Source organism: Pezoporus occidentalis, unplaced genomic scaffold (assembly GCF_034315485.1).
Source record: "Pezoporus occidentalis ecotype Australia unplaced genomic scaffold, CSIRO_AGI_Poc_V1 ctg118, whole genome shotgun sequence".
Classification (NCBI taxonomy): domain Eukaryota; kingdom Metazoa; phylum Chordata; class Aves; order Psittaciformes; family Psittacidae; genus Pezoporus; species Pezoporus occidentalis.
Window position 1 is genome coordinate 3,350,914 of NW_026912972.1, and position 21,451 is coordinate 3,372,364.

The 21,451-nt window shown below is 42.8% G+C and overlaps 1 protein-coding gene across 6 annotated transcripts in view; it reads right to left on the minus strand.

Moving 5' to 3' along the window:
• The window catches only part of UNC80 (unc-80 homolog, NALCN channel complex subunit), a 122,151-nt gene that overhangs the window by 38,496 nt on the left and 62,204 nt on the right, over window positions 1-21,451 (minus strand). For all 6 annotated transcript variants that reach the window (XM_062602287.1, XM_062602268.1, XM_062602277.1 and 3 more), the window contains 16 exons: window positions 20,616-20,716; window positions 17,594-17,791; window positions 16,041-16,148; window positions 15,185-15,323; window positions 13,476-13,657; window positions 12,975-13,106; window positions 12,263-12,449; window positions 11,114-11,245; window positions 10,471-10,614; window positions 8,882-8,982; window positions 7,397-7,483; window positions 6,469-6,652; window positions 5,367-5,461; window positions 4,488-4,577; window positions 3,991-4,092; window positions 764-944 (listed from right to left, as the gene is read on the minus strand). In XM_062602287.1, coding sequence (XP_062458271.1) covers window positions 764-944; window positions 3,991-4,092; window positions 4,488-4,577; window positions 5,367-5,461; window positions 6,469-6,652; window positions 7,397-7,483; window positions 8,882-8,982; window positions 10,471-10,614; window positions 11,114-11,245; window positions 12,263-12,449; window positions 12,975-13,106; window positions 13,476-13,657; window positions 15,185-15,323; window positions 16,041-16,148; window positions 17,594-17,791; window positions 20,616-20,716 — 2,163 coding nt within the window. The remainder of the gene's footprint in view (window positions 1-763; window positions 945-3,990; window positions 4,093-4,487; window positions 4,578-5,366; window positions 5,462-6,468; window positions 6,653-7,396; window positions 7,484-8,881; window positions 8,983-10,470; window positions 10,615-11,113; window positions 11,246-12,262; window positions 12,450-12,974; window positions 13,107-13,475; window positions 13,658-15,184; window positions 15,324-16,040; window positions 16,149-17,593; window positions 17,792-20,615; window positions 20,717-21,451) is intronic.

The following is a 21,451-nucleotide window of genomic DNA, read 5'->3' on the forward strand; positions in this document are numbered from 1 at the left end:
CCATCACAGCCAGCTTCACAACATTCCCCACAACACTGACCATCATTCTGCCTTTGTAAAATTACTTCACCCACCCTGTACTTTTGGAAGTGCCCACAGGGCTTGATCAAACTTTGACTGAAAGCAGCACACATGAAGATGAAGAATGATATCACACAGCTCATTAAATCTCATCCCCACTGGTTGAAAATTCTCCTTCAGATGTCCCACACATTACAGGACACTGATGCAGTTACAATAAGGCTTCTAAAAGCAAGCGCCTTTAGGGCCTGTTACAGAACTTGCTGATGCTTACCATCCTGCAACAGTGGCCTGTTTAATCCCCAAGTTAGACTGGAAACTCTACTTGACTTTCAGAGCAAAGTTTCTAAATGAGTGGGCTGTTCCTATATACCTGCTGCAGAACTGACACAGTCTTCACTGGAAGTCCATTGCTTTCTCAAAGTAGATAGCAAAGGACTCTAAGCAATCTTTTTTTAGTTGCAGTTATGTTACTGGGCAAAATATTGCAGCTGTAGTCTCATGCATAATTTTAATTCATAATTATAACTTGTTCTCCTGTGCATCCAAAGAAAGTAGCTTTGTCTGGAGACCTCTGACAGCAAAACACTTTCTGCTGTTATGCTAACAAACCAACAGCTATGTATTATTTACCACCTTTCAGTAATGCTACAGGTCTGTGTGTTTCTAACGCAAATGAAGTGCCCCACAGAAACCTGTTGGGCTCCATCCAACCACCAGAGAAAGCTATCAAAGGCCATACCTTGGGGATCACTGAAGAGTGAGAACTCAGCATCAATGGCACTTCGGGGAAATGAAGGCAAGCGGAGGAGGTCCTCCTGGAGCATAGATACATGGGACTGCTTGTGGGCTGTAGGGATTTTCTGTGTCAGTGATATGAGGAACAACACCCGCCCCACCTCTTCTAGCTTGCGGGTGAAAACCTGAGAGAAAGAGACAAAATCACAGCCAGTCCAAACAAAAAGTTCTTTACAACATATATGCACTTTTCTAGGTTAGCTTGATGGCTTTCCCTAATGGGAAAGATGCTTCACTCATGGCCCAGAGGACCCTGTTGAAAAAAGGGCAGCGCTACACCCTTTCACTAGAATTTATGTGACCATTGTCCTTCAGCCTAGCTCCACAAAGATAAAACCTTTTACAAGCAGGATCCAACAACACTTTCTATTTCTATTTGACCCTGAGTGGCTGTCAAACATTTTGCAATTGTGCCATGCGTTTTTTTTGTAGATTAATGTAAGCTTTGCCAATGTGAGCCCCAAGATGGTCAGAGGCAAACCAACTCCCAGCTGAAAGCCATGCAGTTGCAGCTGCTCTCTGCAATGTTTTGGACTATACTCAGCATGAGGTTGGAACTGTTATTTACCCTCTGGGTTGAGGTTGCTCACGTCTGGCCATAGAAGGTGTATGTATAGTTGCAAAAGAAGAGTAGTCAATAGAACAAAAGCAGATCAGATTCTGAGTTACTGCAAATGAGCAAAGTCCTGCTGGCTTCAGATTATTGCTTCCGGTTTACATCAACTGGGAAACCAAGTTCCATTTTACCAGCCTCCTTTGAGCTTCTGGTAGGACTAGTCAGGGTAGCTATTTCATTTCAGTGCTCAAAGTAACCGTAAGGCACAGTGATGCTCAGTAGCAGAAGCAATTTTCTTTGAGAGCAGTTTTAAGACAATTCTTAGCTACTGAGATGAAGCCAAAACTTGAAGTGCATGGCTTAACATGTGACAAAGCTCAGCTTTCTGCGTCCTGCGGTCAATATGACCTTGCTCTGGGTGCTTAATCAATCAACAGTAAAGAAAGAAGTTTTCCATGGATTGCTGCTCTCTGGGTAGACTCTACAGAGCTATTTTCTTTGATCAAGCTGGATGTTGTCCAGCAACTTCTTGCATGACTACAGAGAGGCTGGTAGATGCTTGATTTAAGTTTTACCTTAGAAATATTTCAGCCTTTAAGTACTACAAATAGAAAAATGTAGAATGAAAGTAATGCCCTGAAAAAACTGGACAGGTCATTTTAATAGTTTTGGGTCATGTAGGGTATATCAAACTCATTTATTTGATATCAGGGACATATCTCCTAGAACCAGAGTGAGGATGATTTCTGTTAGAGAAGCAACCAAAATAATCCCAAGTAATTTCAGACTTTTATAGAGTTTCTACTAACAGATGCAGTACATGAAATGGTTCCCTATTCTGCACTGTACACACATGGGATATTAACTATATTCTCCATTATAGAGCTTCTTAAGAGGACTTGCAGCTAAAATAGGTGCTTTTTTAAATCATGCCTGATAATAAATGAGTCGGAGCAATCCCAGGCACAGCTACAGGTTGGGCAGAGAAGAGATTCAGAGCAGCCCTGAGAAGAAGGACTTGGGAGTGTTGGCTGATGAGAAAATGAACATGAGCTGGCAGTGTGTGCTCGCAGCCCAGAAAGCCAACCGTATCCTGGGCTGCATCAAAAGGAGCATGACCAGCAGGTCGAAGGAGGTGATCCTGCCCCTCTACTCTTCTCTCATGAGACCTCACCTGGAGTATTGTGTGCAGTTCTGGTTGTCCTCAACATAAAAAGGACATGGAACTGTTGGAACAAGTCCAGAGAAGGGCCACGAGAATGATCAGGGGACTGGAGCACCTCCCGCATGAAGACAGGCTGAGAAAGTTGGGGCTGTTCAGCCTGGAGAAGAGAAGGCTGCGTGGAGACCTCATAGCAGCCTTCCAGTATCTGAAAGGGGCCTATAAGGATGCTGGGGAGAGACTCTTCATTAGGGACTGCAGCGACAGGACAAGGGGTGACAGGTTAAAACTTAAAGAGGGGAAGTTTAGATTGGATATAAGGAAGAAGTTCTTTACTGTGAGGGTGGTGAGGCACTGGAATGGGCTGCCCAGGGAAGCTGTGAATGCTCCATCCCTGGTGGTGTTCAAGGCCAGGCTGGACAGAGCCTTGGGTGCCATGGTTTAGTGTGAGGTGTCCTTGCCCATGGCAGGGGGGTCGGAACTAGACAATCTTAAGGTCCTTTCCAACCCTAACTATTCTATGATTCTATAATTTCCTGCACCTGCACTCACGTGTTAGGGACATAACTGCAGTTGCTGAGTTTTAGCTGGAATAATACAACTGTTAATGCCAAACTCATTCTGTTTAACCACATCCCTCCTCTCATCCCCTTTATTTTATTTCCTGCTTGTTATCATCCTTTGCAGACACAGCTGGAGCAACTTTTCCCTAAACACACAACTCTGTGCTATTGAGACAACTTTACTTTTGTGGAAAACAGAACATGGAGCTTCTAAAGGCAGAGTGAGCTCGATACCATTGTCTTACTGTCAAAAGAATTGATACTTGTAGGGGTTTGCAGCACATTAATGGCACTGCCCTGCCGCTTAGGGTTTAGTCCCTAAGGGAGAGCTCCTGGGAGCTGTAGAACATTAAGATCAGACAGATTATCAGGTCATGAGGCTGGAAGATAGGGAGGACAGTGCTCTTCTGAGGGCAGATATTCCACTGATAAAAAATTGCTACTGCTGTGCCTCTGGAAGCAGCTATGGTAAAAGACTAGCACCTGAGAGCAGGACAAGGAAGAGAGGCAGGTAACATTCTCTACAGTGAGAGGACATAGAGGAAGGTAGAAGAGAGAATTCCTGCTCTACAGACAGAGGTCTCATTAAAGAGAGGAATAAGCAACTTCTGAAGCTGAGGCAACTGGAGCTTTTCTGGCTAAGTATAGAACACAAAATGATCCATCTAAAAGAAGCTGTCTGGAGAAAGTGGGAGGGAATTCACATTGCATTCTTTGACTCTTCTTAAAATACTATACACCTGTCCAGTGGCACCAGAGCAGATCTCATGCCAGTTGCTACTTCTCCAGCAAAGCTCTCTATCTTTATGCAGCATGAGAGGACTCTAAAGAAACAGAAAGGTTTATTTACAGGGTTTTTTTGGCAGAGATGTCTGATGACAGTAAAATACCTGCTTCTGAATGAGCTCTTGACCCTTTTCTGGATGCATCTGCACCAGGTTGAGCTGGGGAGAAACTGACCTCCGGAAAGGATAAATGTCACGGACATAGGTCTGCCAGGAAAGGAAACAAGTGTGTTTTAAACAAATGTAGTCACAACAGCATCACTCAATAGAACTGAACCCTTTAGCTCCTCCTGAAGCTTTTAGGTACAGGCTTTCAGACAGTGTCAGGCATCATGGAAGAACATAAACAGAAAGGAAATTTACTCTTTTCTAAGACAGCTAGATGATACTGACTTGAGAGCAAGGGACTCCACTTCTGCTTCTTCCCTCTTCTGTCAAACTCCAAGCTTTCACCATACACAACTAACCACCAGAGATATTGTGCCCACAGGACAGAATTCTCTCTATTTATGGGCTGCTTGTTCTCTTTTAGATAACCCTGATATTTAAAAAGTGTTCAAAACAGGAAGAACAAAATCATCTGGACCTGACCTTTGCCTTACCTTGTTGTAATGAATAAGATTCCATCGCTTATCCATTAAAAAGTAATGAGAAGACTGAGTTTCTGGTATGTTAAAAAACTCCAAACACTCCTGAAAAGGAAGAAAGAAAACCATCCTGTTACTTATGAGTTGTCTTGTACAAAGACCACAATACCCAAAAGAAGAATATCCAGCTAATAATGCATAAAGGCACAAACTGCCATGCCTCAGGTTGGTACACTCTTCTGGCATTAAGTCTTATCTTTTTATAATCATAAAGCATATGAGCATGTTTTTGATAATCAAGGCATGCTGATATCACAGTCCTGAAGACTGATCTAACTTATTTTCATGTTTTCACATCTCACATATTTGTCTGGCCACATAAGCCACATGAGTATTGGAGCTTTCATTTCCATACTATGTATTTATCAAGTTTTAGTGATAGGTGATGTACAGAAACACTGAAGTTCCTGTCCTTCAAAGCACTGAGATGTGATTCCCATTCAAATTTCCCATAGTTGCATGAACTAAAGGCATTTACAAATCTGCTCCCTGTGTGGCTCAGTTAAGGCCATCTTTGGCAGAAGGGGGAACTGATGTCACATCTCCTAGATCATCATGGCTACTCAACCACCACTTCCACCCCGATCTTGATCATTCTGTTGTCTTTAGTATTGATAAAACCAAGCATTTAAATGATGTATGTATTTATCCAAAGGATAATATACAGCAAATACCCAACAGGCTGCATTGTCTTCAAATGTAGTTGCATTTGTGGGGTTTTGGCTGTCTGCGAGGTCAGGGTATTTCTATTGTCCTTTAATATGGGATCCTGTTTGTTGCCAACAGGTAAATGTACTATTAAGCAGTTTGTCAGGTTCAAAAGCTCACTCCTACCTTCAGAAGAGCCTCAAACTGTGTGTCCTCATGGACTGGTAACTGAGTTGGGATGTCACACTCATTCTGCCCATGCACAACAAGGGTTTTTGTGCCTACAGGAAGAAAAATAGTTATATTCTCTCTGGCCTCAATTTGAAAAGACTGCCCATGGAGGAAAACTGATAGTTAAAACTCATTCCTGGGCAGACAAACAATGCCAGTCCTGTCTGGAATCCATTTCTAGTGTCAGCATAGTCTCACACTTCACAGTTAATGAGAAATTGGTCTGTTCCTACAAAATGAGCTGGCTTTAGGAGCAACTGTCACTCTGAGTAAGGAACAAAACTTAAAGGTCAGATCTGTTTTTCAGCAAGATATCTCTTGCCTGACTTGTGATAGCCTAAGCTCACAGCATGCTCTTCTTGAGCTCTCTCAAGACTTAAATGAGAGAAGGCTCTGGGGAGACCTTTTGGAGCCTTCCAATACCTAAAGGGGGCCTACAAGAAAGCTGGAGAGGGACTTTTTACAAGAACAGGTAGTGATTGGACACAGGGGGATGGCTTTAAACTGAAAGAGGATAGATTTAGATTAGATATTAGGAAGAAATTCCTCACTATGAGGGTGGTGAGGCACTGGCCCAGGGTGCCCAGAGCAGCTGTGGCTGCCCCATCCCTGCCAGTGCTCAAGGCCAGGTTGGACGGGGCTTGGAGCAACTAGGTCTAGTGGAAAGTGTCCCTGCCCATGGTAGGGGCTGGAACTGGATGAGCCTTAAGGTCCCTTCCAACCCAAACCATTCTATGGTTGCATAAAATCAAGCTGAGTCTGAATGGTATAGTCTTGCAATGATCATCCTGGCAGCCTTTCACAGTTCAACTGTCACGAAGACTGTTCTAACTCACTTTCTGTTTGCTTCTTTCAGAGCTCTTAAAGAGGCTTCCAGAATCTCAGTGAATAAGAGGTGGAATTTACTGACTGAGTTCTCAGCTTAAGAAAAACTGACTTTGAATACGCAGCCACTTGTAGCAGGTCTTTGATCCAGCTCTGATGGATCTTCTTTTTGGTAGAGTGTGTCATGAACTTGGAAGTGAGTGAGTGAGATTTAAAGACTCATTTCTTATACCTGGCATTGAGGCAGTCACCAGCAGCTTCACTTCACATTGTTCCTTCTTCATTGTTTGTTTGAGATCCTTGAAGAAGAGTCCTTCTACATAACCCACCACTTCCCAAAGGAACGTAAGTGTGGCAGAAATAGCATCCATGCCCCACTCACATGGAGTGCGTACAAAATACATGATCAGTCCTACCTGCAGGTAGTAAGAGGAATATCAGCTTGTACACAGTGTTTTAACTGGGCAGAGCATTGTCTAAACACAAACTCATTAACCTTACATCCTGAAAGTTTCTATGTACTACAGAACAATCTGCCTGTACTGCTCTTCCTTTTTCTAGAGAGGATAAAGGTTGTGGGCAAAAAGTACTCCTGTAGCCCAGCCCAGCTTTAAAAGCCATTGTAGATGAGGTAAAGGGATAATCTTTGCTGTAAGAGACTCCCTTTGCCTTCTGCTCTGGAATGCTGCCACACAGACACCTCCAAACACAGAAGGCTCCTAGAGCCATCTATAGCTTCCTAGAGCCTAGCCTACATATTGTCTGTTTCACCAGTTTTCACAATCTTGAAATAAGCTGCTATATTTGCTCCAATAGGACTGTTCATAAGCAAAGCACTTTCTGTACCAAAATAAAGTAAAATAAAGGTTTCTGGCACTGGGATCCTTCTATTGGTCTACAACTCATTTTCTATAGTTCAATTTATATATCTATGCTTAAGGGTTTAATACAAAAAATAAAGGTTCCTTTTTCTCTCCCTAGAAGGACTGAGCTAGGGATATGACCGGGAGATATGAGCTATATAGGAAAAGTTAAGAGCATTTATCTCCTTGCAGATCAAAAGTTAATCTAAGATTTGCTTTAATCTAAGATTAACTTTTTAGGACACATGCAAGCAGAGGTGAGATTCTGGGCTGCACTTGGACCCAGAAGCTACTCACCAAGTAGTTAAAGAGGATATGTGATGTCTGGGCAGGAAAGTCTCCGATGTTCAACAAAAGCTTCCTTAACATATACATCAACTCATCCTGGAAGAAGACAAATGTTTTTTCTTTCTATCACAAAATAGAGAATGGATTCACACTCTTGTCCTCTCTGGCTTTGTTTCTTCCCATTTTTCCATACTCCCTTGTTCAGCTATGTCTCTCAGAGCATGAAGCAGAACTATATGCTTGTGTCTGCTCCCGTATTTCCCAAAATAAGGTCCAGGGCACAGCACCCAGGTCAATGTCTTCTATGTCAGAGAGACCAATGCCTCCTATTGCAAATTGTACTGACTGCAGCATCCTGATTCTGCACTCTTCTCTCTGTGATAATCCCTGTGTTGCTTATCACAACTGACTGTCTCAATGATCTGTGAAATCTGTCGAGTTCAGGTCAACCCAATAGCTGTGGCTGCTGGGTAGGAGGTACGGGCAGAATATGAACTCTGCTTTAAATGTAGACTAATTTCTTATGGTGGGAAGGGGTTGTAGAAGGCAAGGAATCTCACGTTCAGCTAAGGACAGGCAGACTGTAATATAGATTTCTTGTATGGTCCTCATCCTGTTACCCACAACAAATTTGAGCTAGTGTTACAGGCATGAATATGTATAAGGCTACTGATGCCAATGATACATCTGCTAAAACTTCCTAGGAAATGCACCCGTTCTCTGTATTCTGTACTCATGGTTGTAGTAGGCCCTTGAAGAGATGGTAAAACAGCAGACAATGATAGCTTAGAGGCCTCTAAGGCTGGATGATGTATAGTTTCCTTCTCAAAGATATTGAACAAACAGAACTGAACTTAAATAGAAGTTTTGCGGAGATGGCTGAGAAGTCTCAGAAATAGTGAGGCCACTGAGACATGATTACTCAAGGAACTGAGAAGCAGCCTTTCCTGGCCTTTCTCAAGGTTTAATATTCACTTTGTAGTCAGTTCTTAGGTGGTGGCTTGGAAGATGAGGACAGTGATATTATTGATATCTTACACCAAGTGTACACTTGAGAAAGTGTTATGGAGATCTCACTACCTTTCATCCAGCCAGAACTGGTATGCCTTTCTTCCTTAAAGCTCAGCCATGGCACTAAAAAGCAGTCTAATAATCCAGGGAGAGAAAAGGCCATTCCCCATCTTTCAGAGAAAGCTCAACACAGTGGCACGGGTGGAGGCAATATTGTCTATGTTAGATAGTGATGTGCCTTATTAAGCAGCTGCTCAAAACTTGGCTTAGAGCAAGTCAGATCCATAGTAGTGGTAAATCAGCCGTGTCCCATTTACATTATTGGACAAAGATTGAAGCCAGCTGCTGATATGACCTAAAAGACTTCCATCAACATTATGATAGCAGATGTTCCTCTCTAGTGATGCCCACAAAGTGATTCTGCTTACAACAGGCCCCTGCTCTAAGCAATACATACACCCACTGGAGAGAGGAGGAGTTTACCTGTCGGTTGCTGATTGTGAGCTTCTCAAGGAAATGACGCAGAACTGTAGAGGGGTCTTCGATTAAGCAGTTCCACAGAACCTGCTGAGCAACAGCACTTACTGCAGAAGAGAAAGAAAATTAGATAAGCACTGTCTCCCTTGGAAAAGCCTTGAACTGGTACACTTAGACACAAACATTCCTAACTTCCTACCACAATTGTCTGAAACACAAAGGAGCCTCTTTGATGCACTAAGATTCCTGGTCACCAGTGTAGTCATCTCAAGCAATGATGGGACTGATATTTGAACCTTGCCTAACTACTGGTGCTATGACAGGAAGCACTTCACCACTGAAGTCAGAGGAATAATAAAGAAATAACTATTTGGATTCACAACTCCAGATGAACGAAATTGGCTGTTAAAATCCATGAATTCATGTACTTTTTTGTTCATGCATGTAAATTCAATTTCACAGTGATGCATTGAGAGATTCTGTCTGGTATTGGTGAACAGTATTAGACAGTCAGCAGGGAATTGTGTTGACAAACAACTCCCCAAAGTGTAATTAATTGGAATCCTGTGAAGACTAAAAACAATAGAGACTTATTCATTATTTTGTCTTCAGTACTCAGGTCCTGATCACAAAATGACATGTGCATTCTTTAGGTGGCTGACTACATTCACCCAAAACTGAACAAAAAATGTAACAGAAAGTTAAATGTGCAATCAGCTGACATACTGAGTGATGAGAAAGGAAGGAAGGGCAACAGTCTACCATCTTATAAACATTTTAGAGAAACAAACACAGAAAAATTGCATTATTACTTTACAAATACATCACAGACCATAATCAGAATGTTCAAGCTGTGTATAGGTGGATTTCTGTTTGTCATGGGATCCAAGAAATGTTGGTGGGAATAGACCTCCAGAGGTCTTTAGTCTAAGCCCCGCTAGTCCAAGTCCAGACAGGGCAGGACTGTCATCTACACCAGATCACGTCGACCATGCCTTTGACTAGCCAACTCTGGAGAATTGACTGAAACTGTGGTATACTCCTAGTTATGAAGTTCCTTTCAAATTTCTAACCTGAACACTTCCCAAGTTGTGACCTGTAAGTCAGAGTTCCTCTAACTCTTCGTTTCCTTTTCCATCACACCAATAAGGCCAGATTCTGCAATCACTCCTCACAGAACACCTGTTTAGGCCTCTTACCATCCTAGTGTCCTGTGCCAGGCCCTTTTCAACTTTGCAATATCTTTCTTGAACTGAGTTATTTTAGGGCCCCAAAAGATTAAAAAAAACCTCAAAACCAAACCACAAATTATGAAGAAGGGAAAACCCTAGAGTCACATTTCTGTCATGAATCTACTTTCAAATAGCTTCTGGGGATTTAATAGCTTATTCATTAAGTTTTTAACAAACATATACTCACAACAATATATAGCACATAATACTTCTATGAAACATGAACTGTGAGCAAATACAAGGTTTGTGTTACACTTCTTTTCCACTTTAGTTATGGCTTCTAGCAAAAGTAAGTGTTCAAAGTGCTAGCAGGTTTTGTCACCCTTAAGCAAGAATCCCTTGAAGTTTAATCTAGGTGAGTACCAGCTACTCCATCCTCTCTGACTTCTCCATCTTCCATCAAATGGACAATGGGGAGCACTGCAGCACAGATGCAGGCTGGAAACACAGCTTGAGGTGGCTGTGGCACATGATGGTTTGGAGTATGCTCTGTAGTGTGTTCTTCATCTGGAGCAGGAAGAACAGTAGAAGGTGAGTGTTACTGAATAAGCTGTGGTATTATCCAGATAGGTTAGATAAACATTTACGTTAGGTGCTATACAAACAGAACAGAATGATAGGCTGTCTGACCACTGAGTAAGCACAGTGGCTTTACTGCTATCTCTAAGAAGAAACTGAGCCTCAAGCCAACTTCTTGATCAAGAATTTTCATTGTAAACACACATTTTTTTTCAATTTACATTTAGTTTCTTGTAGGATTTGATGAAATCACATCTCATTACCATTTTGCAGCTAGAGTGCTCCCCGTGGCACTACTCTAACTGAAACATGAGCACCAGGAGAAGACATCATGATAGCAGGGGTGAATAAAATAAAGCAGGGCAATAATTTATTAGAAAGTGGCTCAAGCTTGAGAATACATTCAGCAATAGGAAATGCCACCAGCTTTCTGGGTCAACAGGAAAGGCTTCTAGTGAAAGGACACTCCAAAGTAAAGGCAACCCACCTTCGGCACTGACTGCTGACCGCACTGACCAGACAGAGCCACGCCGGAAAGAATAGTTCCTATGAGATGTACTGGAGGTGCAGGAGGGACTCACAGAGAGACGGCGGGAGGCCAAGTTGGCAACTTCTTCTACTGACAAAGAGAATGGGAAATGTCAATCCAGATCCAACTGACAGATTTTAGGGAACTTTCTGAAGGACAACACTTACAACCAAACTGGAACACTGAAGATTCAAGTGAGGTAACACTTAAAAGGCACAATTTACCATCTATGAAGAGCAGTCAGACATGCAAGTTGCACATGCTTTGGGAACTAGTAGAGCATTGTTCCATTAGGAGTGTTCAGTGCTTTGGTGCGTCACACTGTAATGAAGTCAGCTCTATACTTCTTTTTATTTACATCCTGTTAACCACCATGGTTGCTGGTGTTTAGTATTTCCTAAGAATTAGGATTTCTGCTAACAGATTTCCCAATCTATGCTGAGATTTGAACATCACTGTACTCACCTAATGGAACACACTGGAATGTTTTTAATGACATCTTTGTGCTCTGTTAGCCTGGACCAATGAAGATCTTCACCCAAAGACTAAGCCTTTCAAGACATGTCATGTAACTTAGGCTGTCTGAAAGATCAGTACTGAGGTTGAGCTGGTCAGCTAGGGTCCCCCACTAGTCAACATAAAGGACAAAAACTGCAGGGGCAATTCAGCCTATCCCAAACCGTGTCTTAAGACAAATACTGGCAAACGGACATTCCTCCTGCCCTGTAATTATTAAAAGGTTAAAGTTAGGAAAGACAAATTTCATTCCTAGCGTTGCCTTTTCTCATTGTGTTAAATCCTGCAGGATGATGGGAGCTTTGACATGTTAAATGCTGGCAAGTTTCATTGAAGCTGGGGGGATAAGGGGTAAGGGACTTCAGGTCACATAGGGGGTACTCAGTATGTCCAAGGTTTTATGTTTTCCTTGCACTAATTTTTAATGACATTTTTTCTCAATGACTTGGACTTTCCAACAAATGGATGTGGCTGTGACTTCCTTAACACTAACAATCTATGTTCCTGGACATCACACCCCTAAGCAGTGCTCTCTGTTGGTGGTAGGTGCTCTCAGGTTGCTGGAATGCAGTTCCTGGCCCTGGAGCACACCTTCTTCTTCCTGCTCTGAGCTTGGAGTGCAGGTTGGCTCATAGCAGGCCTCCTGAGTGATGGGGATGGCAGTGATGAGACTGGCTTCCCGGCCCAGGCGTTTCTTCTCTTCCTCCTGCTGCAGGTTCTTCAGGATGTGCTCTGCTCGCTGATGGGAACGTGACACAGCTCTGGCTGAAAATGACTTCTGTCAGGAAGAAAAGAGAAGGAGTACAGCCTGAAGGTGTTAGTTGAGATGCACACATCCAGCATTTTCTGCCAGAGACCTCAGTGACATTCAGCAATTCGGTTTCTAAATACAAATCAGACTAGTGCTAGCTGATCAGAGATTCACCAGGAGACTCCTCTTGGAGCTATGTCTACAATAAGCCTAGCTGCAGACTTCTCCCAAGAGACACCACATGAACCAGTGGCACAGAAAATGCACTGAACAGTCTCAGGCAGTTAGAGTGAACTGATCTTCTCTTGGAGAGAGAACAGCTGTGTGCTCCTAAGATGTGAGTTACCATCTCTCCCAGGGATATGACATGTGAGCACACAAAGCCTTATGCCCATTTAGAAACTTCTGTGTGCCCTACACAAACTGTGTACTAGATTTTTCCCAGCTGAGGAAGACAAGAAAACTCAAGAATTTAGTCCACATATTTTAGCCTAACTTTCCCTATGCTGCTAGAGAGAAAAAACACTGCTTACTCTTGTGATGTCTGCTTACCGACTGATCTTCATTTATAGGATCCTGCACACTTCCACTGCACTGAGGAACCCATGGTGGGTCAAACATTGGCACAGATGGCATCCCCAGGACAGGAGAAGGCAGAGTGAAGTTTATACTTGGAGGAGGAATCTAAACAAAAACATGAAAGACATTTTAATAGAGCAGACTATTAGTAATGTCAGTACTGCTAATCACAAGTACACAGATTACCCAAGATTACATCTGCAAACTTTCCCCAACTCTGTATCTCGCTGCACTGTAACACCATGACACGCGCGTCTTTCATTCTCTGATGTTTTTCCTGACCTGTCCCCCCCACTATCCTCTCCCCATTTTATACAGGAGTGCTACACATCACCTCCCCCACTAGTGTGATTTACACAAGCACTTTTTTTCTCTAAACAGATTTTCAGGCGATTTCATGGGACTTGTTATTACACATCCAGCCCACCAGGCAAGTTGTATACGGCAACATCGGGCTTCATGTGTCCTATCTACCTTGAAGATCTGCTGTGCTCCCTCTTCCATCCTTGGCCAGACTTGATACCTAAACCTCCAGAGCGTGTGAAATTTGAGGATGGCATTCAGCCTTTGCACTGTCTCTGGGTGATGAAATTCGGACATCAGCATGTCAGAAACGGCCTCTGGCACTTTCACAGCACACAGCAGGAACATGGCAGCTGCAGGGACAGAACATCTCATCATCTCTTTTCCTTAATAATATGTTTATTTGGCAGAGAAAAACTGCAGCTGTACAAACCCCCACCAAAAGAAACCTAATCTTGACTCCAGAAATGAGATCAGCAGTCTACCAGGCCTAAAGAAAACTGTACTGCTTCATGAAACCAAACACATGCGATTCCACCTTCTGGAGCCACACAGCGCTATGTGTGAGGCTTGTAAAAGCTTCTGAAAAACCTGCTTTTAAACTAAAATACAGCTTTGCTCTTCCCATTAAAAATCTCAGTCATGACTGGTTTAAAAGTAAAAGCAGCTCCTGAAGTATCAGGACTAATTGAGTTTGGCTTTGAAAGATGCCACTTCTGAGTGATTAATGTGATGATGAATAAAGGCTGGTTTAACAGAAGCTCTGCCTTCCCCTCAGAGCAGAAGACAGTGCCCCAGCAGAGGTCTCACATGTCTGTTTTCATGGATAAAACCAAAAAGAAAGGTTCTTAGTTAAATGGCCACCGTGCAATGACTGCAATCTGCCTCCAATTAGAAACGGAGTTGCTATGAATTGCAAGACAAAGGACCAGATCACAATGGGAAACAGCACAATAGAAGCTGAGCTGACCCACAGTTGTTTCAATTGAACATTGTGAATATAAAGAGGCATAGTCAAACTCCAGATGATGGAGGCCAATTAGTCTAAATGGGTGTCTGAGGGGCACTGAGCAGGAAATAAAAGCAGAGGGAAAGGTGTTGCTGTGGGAGTTCATTGGGTGTGAGGGTCTGTGGCTTCTTTGAACGGTAACTCACCACAGAGGACTGGAGACAATTTGTCTAGGTTTGGTGGCTGTCCCTTCACAGAAGAAAGAGCACATCTGCTATCCTGTTTGCCTCAACATTTATTCAGAAGATGCTAGGCAGGAGAGCTGTGATGATGGGAGGCAGCCCCACCATATAAAAACAAGGCTGCTCTTTGACTGCCTAAGTCCTGCCTTGCTCTGTTCTTGCTCCAAAGCCCTCCTCCAAACCTGCAAGGGACCTTCCTGTTTCACCAACCCATGGAACTTTCTACTCTTCGGTCTTTTCAATGTCTAACTATGTCAAGTCTTAGCACGACTGATTTAAAAGCGTGGGCTGAAAGAAATACTGGCTCGGAAGATGGTCAGTAGATGGTGCTGTTGTACACCAACATAGGGGTGCTTTTTAATCCAGCTCGTGAATAGCAACATCGTGAGTTTTCAAGTTTTGAGCTTGATTAGTGTAATTTGTTCTTGGGCTGAAATAACTCCTAATTAAAAAGCTAGTTCAGAGTTCAGACCCTCAAATGGATTTTAATCCTCCCTTCAGGGAGGGAAGAAGGAGGAAGATGTGTGTCAGAGGCTGCTTTGGAGGAGCAGCCAGCTAGTACTCCAAACAGCACCAAAGAAACCTTTGGTGGCACTCAGACTCCTCCACAAAGCTGTCTTGCAAAGTCTTGTGATCTACTGTGAGTTGTACAGCCAGGGCAGCCATACTAAGTGGTTTTGTTCTCCTACCTGCTGCTCCAGCCATGTGCTCATCCACACTAAGCAGAAGCTCCCACGCTGCTGGCTGGATGTCGCCATACATCTCTTCTGTGAGGATAGGAGCTGCTTTGATTAGCAGTGACAAAGGTGCAGGAGAGAGGCTCATTACCTGCAAAAAACCAAGCCATGCCTTACAGCTGAGTTATGCAAACTCTCCACAGTGAACAACACTCAGTAATGTTACAATAGTTTTGGTCTGCAGATTATGCACTGGTAACTTCTAATTTCAGTCATTTCAGATAATGCTCCATAGAATATAGTTTCTTCCAGCCTACAATGAAAAAGCAGTGTTTGCAAACTGGTTCCTTGAGTCTTTTGGTAGTTACTCATGTCACCAAAACACTGAAGAAGAGGACAAAAGCAAAGCCAAACTTTCCCAAGGTGACAGTGATACAGATCCATGAAAATCTCACAGAGAACAGGCCTGTGAAAAGCCTGTTGCTTCTTCAGGAGCACTCAACAAGAAACAACAAAGAAAACCACTGCTGTAAACTGACAGGTTGTATTTAAATACATTTGTGGAATTTTGAAATATTTTCCTTATTTTTGTATCCCCAGTTTTGACGTATGAGTTGCTGTGGGAAGCCAGAGATGCGGAATGTGATTTAATAGAGCTACGTGTTTAAAGGATTCTTTGATGGGGATACCTTAAGAAGCTTAAATTAGCATGACTTGTCTGAGGAAAACATGCAGGGCTAAACTGATTGATATTCAGGAACAGTTCTTCATAGGGGTTTGGAGATCCTTATATATTTCCCTCCTTGTTGCAGCCTAACCTGACATCTAAGTATCAGCCTCCCTAACTAGCATATGGCCTAGTAATTACCTGGTGCCTGATGTATTTTAGCATTCCCGAGTCCTTCTTCCCTTCCAAGTTGATATCAATCACTCTCTTCTTTAGAGAAGGAGTTCTCAAGCACGACTTGTCTGAGCACTGAAAGGAAAAAAGAAGAAAGAAAGAAGTGGAGTTCACATTTACATTTCCGAAAACGTGGAGACGGACACCATGGACAAGAGGGATTTTCATAAACTGCAAGTCATACAGTAGCAGAGCTGTAGCTCAGTGCCTTCTCCTGTGCTGGCAAAAGGCCTGGTGTCAGTGAGAAAATGTCTCATTCGATTTTCTTCTCTAACAGTTTTTCCCAATAAAAGCTTAAAGCAGAAGCCAGTAAACCAAATAAGGAATGTGAATGTGCTGCCTGCAATCTTCCCAGGTGGTATACCCATGTATGTCAGGAGAACAGTGCTTTAAGAAGGTTAGAAGTAAGAGATCTATATTTCCCTCTTTTTTCCTAGCTGTTCCCTAAGGCTTTGATGGTTTGATGAATGATGAAATGTGTATCACTTTAACTTGCAATTTAAAGTTGGAGATGAAAAAACATGCAGTAATGCATGGTGGTGTTCTGCTGCCTTTCATGAACACATGAGCTAGCTGCTCATTTCAAGTCTACCTTCTGTGGAGGAAATGAGTGCCTCTCTTTCTAAATAACTGATACACTACCTTTCTGTGCTAGAGGATGGTTACAGTTTCCAGGAAAGCAGAATCATTAGCTGTTGTTTCATCTGCTCTGTGCTTTGTTCCATACAAATACCCTTTGATTTTCTAACTTGACAGGAAACAACCTGCTAGTTGATGAAGAAATATTATGAACTTGTTTCCTACTTCTTCATTTTCCTCTTACAGGGATGATGACCTCTTTACCCAACTAAAATCTTCACAAGGCTTTTATGAACACTTTTGTTTTCAATGTTACAGCAAAGTAGTTGAATGACTCCACCATTACAAGTGTTCAGAATAACTGTAGTCTGTCTGCTGTGATCAGGTATATGAAAGTATTAACCACCTATTGACATGATTCAGCTGGTACCTGCGTGGGCACTTCACTGAAAGCAGAGATTTATTTCCACTGAAGTTAAAAGCACCCCTAAAGTGGCTAAAAAGGCACAATCTTGTACGATTATCCTCCCGAACTGGCATTAAATGCCGCTGAAGAGACTGCAACGTTAAAGACTAATGTACGCAATCCTTGGAACAGCTCCAAGAGTTCAAACTGAAAAGAAAGAAATTATGCAAGATTTTACAAGAACTTCAAGAGTTATTAACAGATGAGAAGAAACAGTGAGCTGAGCTCCACAGTGGCTGTTAGAGGCTATAAAAGAACAGGTTATAAGCTTTTAAATGACATTATCAGCAACTAAGATTCTTTCCAATCAATACAGATTACATTCCTTCCATAACGCTAAATGCAAAGCTGTGTTTAAGAAAGGCTGTATTAGTTTTGTTACGAGAGAACAGTTTGAGCACATTACACAGTTCTTGAAGGTAGTCACAACCTGTGCAGACAAACCCCAAACATTCTGCTTTTTCCGTCTACTCACTTCCTTTTGCTTTTTGCCTCTTGCCACAGTGTTCAATGTGCTGTTTTCTCGCAGAGAGTCCACTGTGTCTCCATACAGGAGTTTGATGGCCCGGACAAGGCGAGCACAGGATCGGCTGTGATGGAGGTAGCAGTGTGGGTGACAGTAGTCAATGTGGGTACATATGAAACTTTGTTGGTTGCATAATAGGATCATAACCTTGAAAAGAAAAAAAAGAGAATAGTTACCCACACAAAAGAGTAATACACGGAGAACTGCACAAGGCAGCCAGTGATGGAAACACTCAAGCTAACTAGCTAGGCATGGCTAAAGAAACATTAGTGTTAACAAAGCAAAGAGATAGAGTTGCTGTTAGATGTGTATGTCTGGGTGGTGGCAAGATTAAGGCTGAGGAAAACAGTTTGCAGGAAAGCTCTTGTATTACCACTCTGAGATGATGGCTTACACTGGAAATTGTCAACTACTCAATCATCATTAAAGCTGCAAACCCACCAGGTTCAGGGGTTAGTTTCCTTCAAGGAACATGAAAGGAAATGTCTCAGTATGCTTTCAAGTAGGAATAAGCTGTGCCAGTTGTTCTACATACACTTCCTTCCCTGTGCTTGGGTAGGCTCATCCAGCCTAGCTTTACGTTCTATTTCTGGTGGTGCTGCCATATGGCAGTAGGGAGTTCTAAAACCTGTCTAAGAAACAGTAAATATCAGGGCATTTAGCTATTCTGAGCTCTGCTGCAACAACACTGCTATTAGTCCCTAAACTACTTAATTAAAGACAGCCTTGGGTGAGTCTACACCGCAGTGACTGCTCTCTGCTGTAACTCAGAGGGTTTCTTCCCAGAGGAGCAAAGCTCAGTCCAGTAGCTCTTTGGACATTGTTCTTCGTATAGTACACAAACCCAGCCACTTCTAGCACTGTGATTAAAATACACAAGCATTCACACTGTAGGTCATAACTGGCCTTTATGAATCCTCTTCATCCCTGACCTAGTGTAGAAATACCCAGAACTACCAGAAAGATGCTATCCCACCTTTTCCATCCACTTACAGTCTGTGCTGGCTCTTTTAAAGCAAGGGAGCCACATCACTCTCAATCCTCACATATTTAGGCTTCAAAAAAGCCAGGAGCTTAATTTAAAACAAATCTGTGCTGTGTATGTGGGATTCTTGTCTCTGTCTGACCTCAAAATAACATGAGGCCAGAACACGCAATCAGGAATAACTCAAGTTGCTGGTGTTGTGTCAATACACAAATGGTATAAATCTGATCAGCATTGTATAGCCTCTACCCCTCCTCTGCTCCACTGTTACAGCTTGTAGCTCAGTACTCGGACACAAAGTAAGGACATCACACACTGGATTGCCATAAAGGACAGTAAAGGAAATGCTGGTGCCTGCCTAGAAGCAACTGGAACCAGTGATCCTTTTGAGTGGTTTGCTTGTGAATATGAAGTAAAGCAGTTTTTTTTTCCCAGTAGTGTTATTGCCCACTCACCCACACCTTCCTTCCAGCAAACAAAACCAGAAAGTTCTCACACGGTATCGGTACTTGTGTGGCATTAACTGGAACAGGTGATTTTTCAAACCTTCCTTTCTCCTATGCAGGCTAATCACATGCAAAGTGAGACAAACATCTCGAGTTCCCTTCAGTTTATGCCTCATGTTTATGAGCCCATGCATCCTCCCACACTGAGCAAAGGCACCATGAGTTATCCTAAGATGCTGGCTAGGGATATGCCTTTATCCTTTAGCAATTCATTGCCTCGTACGTACCCTCATGACTAACATACTCAGTTTAGTACACTGGAATTTCCAAAGGAAGTGTAATCATTACCAATAGCATTAGAATACAGACAGAGAAGCAGGGTAGTCCAGGGACTGAAGTACTAGCTTGTAAGACATGACATTTGAGTTCCCTCCTCTGCCATACTCTTGCAAGAGACAACTATTGAGAACTTCTTCTCACATCACAGTATTGGATTAAATCTGTTCTTGCCCAAACCCCATAGGAATGAGGCAGCTGAGAGCAGACTGTGTGAAGTGCCTGGGAGAGAGCGTGGGGCATCAACTCATCAATGGCAGCTATCTTTCTCAAAGGCAACTAAGAAGTCAAAAAAGCATCTGTCCTCATACACATGTGCAGGATACAGCCTGTGCACAGGGAGTTAACCCAACTCTTCTCCAAAAGACACTGTCCATACTGCACCATTACAGTGTGTCATGAGAGAACAGAGGTCAAGGTGGATACCAGTGGATTGAACTGTGTAGACCTGCCCAATTGACTTTCGGCATGTCTAAATCACAGGTACAGAGATCACCAAAATGGATGTTTTAGGCCCTGCATTTGCACCACTGTACTCATCTATTGGATACAGTAGAAACTACACAAGGCCCTGTTGGGTTAGACATCATGATAAAATATATCTAATGGAACCAAAGAAAATGTTCCAAAAGTAGGTATTCCCCCCCCCCAAAGGTGCATAATTAAGCTCACCGTCGCAGAGTCACTGGAGACAAAAGTATATAAATTGGCTCAAAAAGGGGTTAGAAAAACTCCCTAGGAAAAATTTTTTGGTAGTTACGAAACATAACGCTCATGACAGAACCTGCAGCTGAAGCAGTTTCTAAAATGCTATTCCCCAGAAGCTGGGAGCCCAACTCACACTGCAGCCCATTCTGTTACTCTTCCTGAACTACCCCTACTAGCCATGCTGAAGATAGAACACTGAGCTAACGGATTTCTCAGCTGAGGTAGCATGGCTGTCCTGGCACACTAGAGATAAATAGTCCCTTTCTGCCATACAAATTAAATATACAAAATAGAGGGAGCAAGACAAAAGCTTTAGTTCATGTTAGAAATGACAAAGAGACATTTCCAAAGTTTGCAGCTCACTTACACTTGAGATTCTTTTGAGATCCTTGGTGCTACATGGAAAAAGCACAGACTGTGATCTGGTCACTGCCAGCATGAAGGTTTTCCTACTGAAAATGCATCCTTGAAAGCACTGGAGCAGACTTATACTCACATGCAGCCACGACATGTTCCGATGGTAGTTCTCCTCCGCGCCTGTGTTGCTCAGCACCTCAGGCTCAATGCTAGGTTCACTCGCACTCCATGGGCTCCCTTCTTCAAAAGAAAAATACCCAAAAGGTGGTTGTTTTTATTGCTCCCTGTGTGCTTTAAGACTAGGGACAGCACTTGTAAGCCAGGCCAGCTTTGTGGGAATACACCAGAGTACACAGAATATGCCACACTGGAGAGACTGCATTTGGACACCCCTCCCCAATCCTTTTATCATGCTGGCTTGACAATTACAAGAACCATTTAGGCTTGGCTCACAGGCCATCTTGTCAGTAGCAAACACTGCTCCCTCCCCACTTTTTTCTTCATTGGAAGGGGAGAAGGCAAACAAAAAACATCATAAACAAATTCTTTGCATCATTCAGATGCTGCAAATGGTTGGTTTAGTGATCTGCATTGACTGGGCTCTGTGGCTAAAACATCAACAAAAAACCCAACCAGAAGTGGCACCCAACTGGAAATGCCAATGGGCAAAGTCACTGCCAATTGCCCATGGAAACTGCTAATGCTATGGGGATAAAAGGGGAAAAAAATCCTGATTCTAGCACACTAGTTCTAAAGAACTCAGGCAAGTGAGTGATTTCTCTGGGAACTGTACAGATCCTTCTGTTTCCTCTAGCCATTTCATAACTCATAAGCCTCCTATCAAACTAACATAATGCTCTAAAGAGATGGCTGGGGATGAATTCTGCTTAATCCTTTCTTTCTCCTCTTTGAGTGAACTGTGACTTGCCACAGTCTACAGAACAGGTAATCCCACTCTCCATGTTCACCTACTGA